We start from the raw sequence: 10213 nt of genomic DNA on the forward strand, positions 1-10213 counted from the left end.
CGTGCGACTCGTAATCCGAGGATCGCGGGTTCGCATCCCCGTTGCGCCAAACATGCTCGCCCTTTCAGCCGTGGGGGCGTTATAATGTGACGGTGAATCCCACTATTCGTTGGTAAAAGAGTAGCCCAAGAGTTGGCGGTGGGTGGTGATGACTAGCTGCCTTCCTTCTAGTCTTACATTCCTGAATTAGGAAGGGCTAGCGCAGATAGTCCTCGAGTAGCTTTGCGCGAAATTCAAAGAACAAACAAACCTTTGCTGTTAATAGTTACAAGTTTAGGGTATTACCTTTCTGTTTAGAACCATTTAATTTATGTGTCGTTTATCTATTTATTCATGAAAGTAAAGATGACTATAAATTTACCGATAATTTTGTAACTAACAGAGATAAAACCTGCGTGTTCAGATTATCTCTAAGTTTTTACAGATATATATATGGAAGATTATCTAGTACGTTGAAAATATGTATTTTACGTACATTCGTTACACTACAGTACTTCGTTGTGCAATAGCATTTGCTTATTACACTTTGCAAAAGATTTGCTCAACGCTTATTCTGTTCATTTTAAGTAACTCTGGAAAGGTTGGTGATAACAACGTAATGGGAGGACTGTACAAGAAAGAAGTATAATTTATTTGCACTGTGTTTATATTTAATAATATTGTGCTTTCATAGGGTTTTATTTATCTACTTTCTTGTTTATTGTGATCACAATGAAGAATAGCAGTAGTGGATACGAGTTACTTGATTAGAATTAGATTTAAAACAACAAACTCTACCTAAAAAAGTGGGCACCGTTTTATAGCGCATATGCTTTTACCAGGCTTGCATAATTTTATCATTATCCCAGAAAAGCCAGTTAAATCAAATGGCAGTGTGGATCTTTACCATATCCGCAAAGTAAAACAACAAAACAGAACATAGTATTTGGTGATTTTAATTACCTATAACTACTAGTTTTTAGAGTGAGCTCATATTATGAATCAATGCCTGATGTTATCGTGTTTGAAGACGACAAAATGATACTTTTAGTTCTGTCGCTTTACAAAACACATGTCTCAAAACTGCTTAGTATCAATAATTAGAGTTACTTTTTTGTCAAAACGTGTTTAGTAGCTGTGATACACACCTGGCCAGTTTGCAAAATTTAAAGGAGGAGCGATCCATGATTAATCTCCTATCAGAGCCGCGCTTTCTAAAGGGAGCCTGTAGGAAATCCTGGAGGATGCTTTTTCTCAGTTTGATCATCGCCTATCAGTAAGATAATTACCTATACTGAGATGAAACTTGATAGTTTGCTAGTTTGGAGCTGAATGTGTTTCCCTTCCGTGTCACCTTGAAATAAGCATGTGAGCAGTAGACTGGAAACACTGATTGAGCTAGCCGGTTCTATTAGTACCTTTGTTCCTTCAATACTATATATACTTACACTTTTTGTGTCCCACATCAGACGCTAAACGTTGGTGCAGTACTTCTTTCACCCTTGTATTAATTGTGTCACAGTTAGCGTTATTTGACTCTATTGTTTGTAATGCAGTCAATGAAATTTAAACTCCCCATCGAGTGTATCTGTCTGTGTTGATACTGTGCTAGTGTTAGTTATTTATCGAATAAATAAATATCCTTTTTTTCAAGCTGAGATACTACAACCAGGTAAGCTACGAATTCTTCTATTTCTTGTGGGTTCTAACACTGGTGGTTTTCTTTTTATGTCATGCGTGTAATGGTTGTAATTAAGATTTATATTATCTTTATTAACATTTCCAAAATACAAACACAGAACGGATTATTACAATTTTCCTATTGGGAGTATTAATGCAGTATCATTATGTCGCGTATTATAAGACAATAATATGTACCTAACAAGCTCGTATTTCTATATTTTTCTATCCACACTGTCTTAAGCATATAAAGAAATCCTATAAATATCCCAAGATGTATTACTGTTTTTAATGTCTGTAGGTAAAAAACCAACCAGCCAACTGGTTATCATATATCTGTTCCAGGTCGCGTATTTCTGTAACTTATTTGTTATTTTTTCTCAACTTATTAAATGATCCTCTGTTAATGTTATTAAGCTTTGAATGTGTTATCTACGTTACCATCTATAAGCATTTTGTGTAGTGTGTATACATACTAACACTTACCTTTTTTAGTAGACTGGTTTCAAGACTATTTTGAAGCGGAAGTCTATCCAGGTATAAGACACAACCATGATTAGTTACTTAATGTATCCGTTTCATTATCCGATCACCCTCTACAACTGGATGATGTCAAAAAGTGGTAAGTAAGACACTTTTACAATTCTAAATGTTTTATTTTTAAATAACCCTAAAACAGTTTAGCTTAGATCTCCAAATTGGGTGTAGTTACCATTAACTTTAAGCATTATGCTTGGCATGTTAAATAAAGTTTAAACATGATTTCTCAATGGTCGTATTTTGAGCTAGCTGATTACTAATAGAATATATCATTCAAAGTTACTAATTTTAGGCCACCTTTGGAATATTTTGTTTTGTCTAGGACTCCTTACCTTGAGAAAAACATTGAACTGTTGAAAATGGTTCAGAGGAAGGTTACTGGAATGATGTCTGGGATGGAGGAGATATCATATAAGGAAAGATAATTGAGATATATAAGATTGTTGACACATCATAATTTTACATATTTAACGACAGAATAATAGAACTCGGGAACACAAACACAAAATTGGCAAGTTTTATTTTTCTAACACTGTGATTGGTCACTGGAATGGGTTGCCGTCGGATGTTGTTTGGGAAGCAATATTTAAGAAAACGCTTCATCACTACAATAATGACAAGAGCTGACTTTAGGATTTCTATTTTTTTGGTTTTGTTTTTTAATTTCTAACAAAGCTACACTAAATCTATCAGCGCAAGCCGTCCCTAAGGTAGCAATTGCAAAACAGGAGGGAAGGCAGCTTGTCATCACCACCCACCACCAACGTTTGGGCTACTCTTTTACAAACGAATATTGGGAATGACCATCACTTCATAACGCCGTCACAGGTGAAAGGGTGAGCATGTTTGGTGCGACGGGCATTTGAACCTGCGCCCCTCAAATTACGAGTCGCGGGCTTTAATCACCTTACCATGCCGAGCTCTTTTATTTTTTAAATTTATTTATTTGATAGTCTAGTTTAGAGAATGGGACAGCTGCAACGTATCAATAAGTCCCTTGTTGTCCCTAAACATTATGTTATGTTATCAGTGAAGAAAGACGTTTCACGTGAGTTTACATATTATTTCACTTTTGAAAGGTAGAAGCGAAAGTACATAATTCGTGTGTTGTTGTTTTTTTTATAATGTTACATTCTTTAAAACTAAAACTTATCACCACATTTTGTTTCATTAAAACAAGTAATGAATAATTTTCTGGATAGGAACCCGGGTCACATGTTGAAATCTCTCTCGCTACCCTGTGTTGTCTTTCAATCAGTCAATCAGTAGACACGAAAATGGCGTCACATGAAGAGTGCTTAAAGTTTCAGTTTTTACTATCGTAAAACTGTCAGTAAAACGTGAGCATGTCATGAACTAAGAGAGAGAGAATTATGTGTCCTGTAAGCTACAACCTAGAATGATATATAAACAACAAAAGCAAGAAGTAGAAATATTTGTTACCCTTAGTTTTTATTTTCTCTTCAAACAGAACATTTTCGGGACCCAATATTGTACTCGATTACCTCTTCTGTCACTAGATGAATATCGGTAACTTATGTTAGGAAAATTACATTCTTTTTACAAAGTAATAAATTGAACCGTAGCTGAATATTCCAAACATCTCACTATATTTAATTGATCAAACAAAACAAAATAAAAGTTTTCCCCACATCCACGTACATAAACGTTTACCTTCTTTAGGCCTGGATCATTAAACAATGCAAAATAAGATGTCTCCACATTCAAGTAGTGAATTACAAAAAGCTATGTTTGAAGTTCAACATTAGCACATAGAAACAGGTACAGCAAAAATATAGCTATATTTATTTTTTGTTGAAGTTCAGATACTTCTTTCAAATATTTCTTTCTCCAGGTAAAACGTAACACCCACATTGTAACACTTAGTGCATACTAACCTTCTAGACTAAAACTGACCCAACATTAGAAGAGCTAAGCTGTCCTGCTGCGTAAGATAAGACCAGCTCTTTCAAGAGTATTTTTGTCTCGTTCATTACAATTATTATCTTATTTATACTTTCAAAATATATCATTCATCGAAAGGCTAATACGTTTATATAATACACTTTTATCGGTATTTTGATGTGTAAAACAACGTGTGCTTTTACTGTAGTAAGAAAATTCGATGCGATTAGTTTTCCAATGCTTATATGTTTAACCTTTTAAAAGCAATCTGAGAATAAAGACATTTAACAAAAATATAAAACACATTTTTATAAGATATACACATTGATGGGGTAGTAAAGTGCTCATAACAAAAGTCCTTTATGAGTTATACATAATAATAAAAAAGTTTGTCATGTTTAATAGATTTAATAATAATATTTCATTGTTAAGAGATGTTAGAAACTGGTCACTGATCATTACCCACAGTGATACAGCAGCATGTCTTCGGACTTCTAATGCTAGAAACTGGGTTTCGAAATCCGTGGTGGCAGACCACAGATAGCCCATTCTGTAGCTTTGTACTCAACCACAAACAATCAAATACTATTGATATTTTACTTTTTTATTGGATTTGTACACAGGTCAACTTATCAAGTAGAAATTACACGACTTGTAATAGGTTTATAGAAATAACTTTGTACATCTTTTGTGAAGGTAATTAATATAGGTGTAACACATATAATATAATTTAAGTATAACACATGTTTATATGTATTTGTTAACGTTCTTGGAAAATATGATATTCAACTGCAAAACAGAATCACAGTAGCTTTAAAGCACCTTTAAATAAGAAACAAATAGTTCCACATCGCTTGACGAAACGTTCAACAAAAACTTTAACGATAAGAAAAGTAGAACAAGCCATTGTTTTGTTTTTTTTTTTAATTTGGCACAAAGCTACTGAAGGGCTATCTGTGATAGCAGTCTCTAATTTAGCAGTGTAAGACTAGAGGGAAGGCAGCTAGTCATCACCACCCAACGCCAATTCTTTTACTAATGAATAATAGAATTGACAGTCATATTGTAATGCCCCCACGACTGAAAGGGCGAGCATGTTTGGCGCGAAGGGGATGTGAACCCGCGACCCTCAGATTACGAGTCGCACGCCTTAACACGCTTGGCCATGCCGGGCCGGAACAAGCCACCTTTAAATTCGTACACCAGTGAACTAGATGTATAATTAAGTAGTTAGGTCGAGTATTTATTGCTCTGTTTTACGTTTAAAGAAAGTATTTTTTATTCTAATTTGTATGACCCTTACTTTTGTTATTTTGTTTATAAAACTGTAAAATAGAGAGTATTGTACGTTAGAATGTAGAATTACAAGTATGACGCTACGTAATCATTCATATAGTGTATGTGAATTTGGTTTTAACCCTCGTTGAACATGTCTGTAATCTGACCAACTAGTGTTTTTATTATTCAGTTACAACGTAACTAGTTAATGTTTCAGTTTAATCGATTTTCTGTGTGCATGTTTAGGAGAGAACAACGTTCATGTTAATTCTATTTAGCCTACTATTCGTTGGTAAAAGAGTAGCCTAAGAGTTGGCGGTGGGTGATGATGACTAGTTACCTTTCATCTAGTCTCACACTGAAAAATTAAGGACGGATAGCGCAGATAGCTCTCGTGTAGCTTTGCGCGAAATTAAAGATACACAAAACAAAAAAAAAAACTCTTGAAACAAAACACTGACAGTTTCATGACATAGTGTTATCCAGAGAAAACTACGTTGAAAAGCTATTGTTGAGATGCATGAACATCAAATGGAGCATGGCTGGACGTTGTGAAATAGGTTGTAACGTCGTGGTAGCATTCTAAAATTACTATAACATAAAGTGCTGAAACTCTGTGTGAATGTAAATGAATATAATGAGGTAAACACACTTGATCTTTACATGCATGTTTTTAATATATATGACTGTATAAATATATAACAAGCTCTATCAAAACAAATAAAATTATGAAAAGGACATAATTACAAAATAAATATATTTTCCATTTGAGGATTTGTTAAAGTATTTATCTTTAATTAAAATTCTGATATAAAATATTTTGATCTTTAGTTCGGAGGCGAAATCTATGTTCGCAAGTTTTCTACAACATACAAGGAATAAAAGAGACGAGTTAGTATTTTAAACTGCTTTCTACATTTTACTGTTTATGTTTTTACGTTTTTTTTCCTGATCACGCGATGCAATAGGCATTTATGAGCGCTTTACAAAGGAACAAGGTCAGAAGAGCTCTGTGACCGTGTCAAAGTATGGAAAGGTCATTCGTTGTGTTGTTGTTATCACACAGTACAGTCTTTGTGCTGTTATCATCATACAATATAGTCGTTGTATTATCATCACTGACTACAGGTGTTGTGTTGTTATTATTACCACACAGTGCAAGTGTTGTGTTTTTATTATCACCATACAGTGCAGGTGTTGTGTTGTTATTATCACACAGTTCAGGTGTTATGTTGTTATTATCACCATACAGCTCAGGTGTTGTGTTGTTATTATCACCATACAGTGCAGGTGTTGTGTTGTTATTATCACACAGTTCAGGTGTTGTGTTGTTATTATCACCATACAGTGCAGGTGTTGTGTTGTTATTATCACCATACAGTGCAGGTGTTGTGTTGTTATCATCACTGACTACAGGTGTTGTGTTGTTATTATCACACAGTTCAGGTGTTATGTTGTTATTATCACCATACAGTGCAGGTGTTGTGTTGTTATTATCACCATACAGTGCAGGTGTTGTGTTGTTATTATCACACAGTTCAGGTGTTATGTTGTTATTATCACCATACAGTGCAGGTGTTGTGTTGTTATCATCACTGACTACAGGTGTTGTGTTGTTATTATCACCATACAGTGCAGGTGTTGTGTTGTTATTATCTGTTATCATCACTGACTACAGGTGTTGTGTTGTTATTATCACACAGTTCAGGTGTTATGTTGTTATTATCACACAGTGCAGGTGTTGTGTTGTTATTATCACCATACAGTGCAGGTGTTGTGTTGTTATTATCACCATACAGTGCAGGTGTTGTGTTGTTATTATCACACAGTTCAGGTGTTATGTTGTTATTATCACCATACAGTGCAGGTGTTGTGTTGTTATCATCACTGACTACAGGTGTTGTGTTGTTATTATCACACAGTTCAGGTGTTATGTTGTTATTATCACCATACAGTGCAGGTGTTGTGTTGTTATTATCACCATACAGTGCAGGTGTTGTGTTGTTATTATCACCATACAGTGCAGGTGTTGTGTTGTTATTATCACCATACAGTGCAGGTGTTGCGTTGTTATCATCACTGACTACAGGTGTTGTGTTGTTATTATCACACAGTTCAGGTGTTATGTTGTTATTATCACCATACAGTGCAGGTGTTGTGTTGTTATTATCACCATACAAAGTGCAGGTGTTGTGTTGTTATTATCACACAGTTCAGGTGTTATGTTGTTATTATCACCATACAGTGCAGGTGTTGTGTTGTTATCATCACTGACTACAGGTGTTGTGTTGTTATTATCACAGTTCAGGTGTTATATTTATTATTATCACCATACAGTGCAGGTGTTGTGTTGTTATTATCACCATACAGTGCAGGTGTTGTGTTGTTATTATCACACAGTTCAGGTGTTGTGTTGTTATTATCACCATACAGTGCAGGTGTTGTGTTGTTAGTATCACCATACAGTGCAGGTGTTGTGTTGTTATCATCACTGACTACAGGTGTTGTGTTGTTATTATCACACAGTTCAGGTGTTATGTTGTTATTATCACCATACAGTGCAGGTGTTGTGTTGTTATTATCACCATACAGTGCAGGTGTTGTGTTGTTATTATCACCATACAGTGCAGGTGTTGTGTTGTTATTATCACACAGTTCAGGTGTTGTGTTTTTATTATTGCTATACAGTGAAAGTGTTGTGTTGTTATTTTCCCAGCAGGGTTCCCAAAGGGTTTTTTTCAAAATAAATAAAACCAAAATTATGACTGACAAATATTTCTATTTCTTGCTTTTAATGCTCACATGCCATGCTGTGTCGTGACCTACAGAGTGGATAATTCTTTTCGTGATTCATAACATACGCATCTTTTACTCACATCACGATTCTACAAAGTTGTAATGTTAAGAGACTCTAATGTGACGTAGTCAGTCTACTGACTGACAGACAACATACAACTGCAAAGTGATGAGTGGTTAAAACAGGTGACCAATCCTTCGGTGATATCAGAGACAGCTGTGTCTGAATTATATGAATATTTGACATTGCAATATGTGCTGTTGTAATGTCAGTAAAACGTACGATAAGAAGAATTATGCAGTATGTAGGCCACAACACAGCATGACAAATGAATTTCAAAATGAAGAGATAAAAATATTTACTACTCTTGAAACAGAACACCTTAGGGGCATTTTGGTCACATTATCAAATCATGCACAAGACAAAATGTAAACACACTGAAAGGTCACCTTATCGTAATCTGAGGGTCGCGGGTTCGAATCCCTATCGCACCAAACATGCTGGTCCTTTCATTCGTGGGGGCGTTATAATGTAACAGTCAATCCTACTATTCGTTGGCAAAAGAGTAGCCCAAGAGTTGGCGGTGGGTGATAATGACTAGCTGCCTTCCCTCTAGTCTTACACTGCTAAACTAGGGACGACTAGCTCAAATAGCCCTCGCGTAGCTTTGCGCAAAATTAAAAAAAACAACAATAAAGAAAACTTGAAACAAAACACTTACAGGGCCTCGTGAAGCACATCTAGTCTACTTGACGAATTTATGTATTAATTTAGTTTGGTGTTGTTTGTTACTAGCCTGCTCAGAGATAAAAAACAGCAAGCCTGTGTAAATGCCAGAACGTTCAAACAAACCCGAAGGGAATTCTCAATACCCGCGGCATTTTAATTTTTTCAAGGCAAGATTATAGTAAATTATTCTTCGGGGTTTGGTTTGTTTTGAATTTCGCACAAAGTTACACGAGGGCTATCTGAGCTAGTTGTCCCTATTTTAACAGTGTAAGATTAGAGGGAAGATAGCTAGACATCACCAACCACCGCCAACGCTTAGGTTACTCTTTTTACTAACGAATAGTGGGATTGAACGTCACTTTATAACGTTCCCACGGCTGAAATGGCGAGCATGCTTGGTGTGATGGGGGATTCGAACCTTGGCACAAAACTACTGAAGGGCTATCTGTGATAGCAGTCTCTAATTTAGCAGTGTAAGACTAGAGGGAAGGCAGCTAGTCATCACCACCCAACGCCAATTCTTTTACTAATGAATAATAGAATTGACAGTCATATTGTAATGCCCCCACGACTGAAAGGGCGAGCATGTTTGGCGCGAAGGGGATGCGAACCCGCGACCCTCAGATTACGAGTCGCACGCCTTAACACGCTTGGCCATGCCGGGCCGGAACAAGCCACCTTTAAATTCGTACACCAGTGAACTAGATGTATAATTAAGTAGTTAGGTCGAGTATTTATTGCTCTGTTTTACGTTTAAAGAAAGTATTTTTTATTCTAATTTGTATGACCCTTACTTTTGTTATTTTGTTTATAAAACTGTAAAATAGAGAGTATTGTACGTTAGAATGTAGAATTACAAGTATGACGCTACGTAATCATTCATATAGTGTATGTGAATTTGGTTTTAACCCTCGTTGAACATGTCTGTAATCTGACCAACTAGTGTTTTTATTATTCAGTTACAACGTAACTAGTTAATGTTTCAGTTTAATCGATTTTCTGTGTGCATGTTTAGGAGAGAACAACGTTCATGTTAATTCTATTTAGCCTACTATTCGTTGGTAAAAGAGTAGCCTAAGAGTTGGCGGTGGGTGATGATGACTAGTTACCTTTCATCTAGTCTCACACTGAAAAATAAGGACGGATAGCGCAGATAGCTCTCGTGTAGCTTTGCGCGAAATTAAAGATACACAAAACAAAACAAAAACTCTTGAAACAAAACACTGACAGTTTCATGACATAGTGTTATCCAGAGAAAACTACGTTGAAAAGCTATTGTTGAGATGCATGAACATCAAATGGAGC

The 10213-nt window shown here is 35.7% G+C and overlaps 1 protein-coding gene across 2 annotated transcripts in view; it reads left to right on the forward strand.

Moving 5' to 3' along the window:
* The first annotated feature begins 1461 nt into the window (after window positions 1-1461).
* Window positions 1462-10213, forward strand: part of LOC143245069 (very long chain fatty acid elongase 7-like) — a 75948-nt gene continuing 67196 nt past the window's right edge. The window contains exons 1-2 of one of the 2 annotated variants that reach the window (XM_076490887.1): window positions 1462-1651; window positions 2155-2281. In XM_076490887.1, coding sequence (XP_076347002.1) covers window positions 2212-2281 — 70 coding nt within the window. In that variant the 5' untranslated portion in view covers window positions 1462-1651; window positions 2155-2211. The remainder of the gene's footprint in view (window positions 1652-2154; window positions 2282-10213) is intronic. The other variant, XM_076490888.1, reaches the window with a different exon arrangement.

The sequence above is a fragment of the Tachypleus tridentatus genome, chromosome 2, assembly GCF_004210375.1.
Source record: "Tachypleus tridentatus isolate NWPU-2018 chromosome 2, ASM421037v1, whole genome shotgun sequence".
Lineage (NCBI taxonomy): Eukaryota > Metazoa > Arthropoda > Merostomata > Xiphosura > Limulidae > Tachypleus > Tachypleus tridentatus.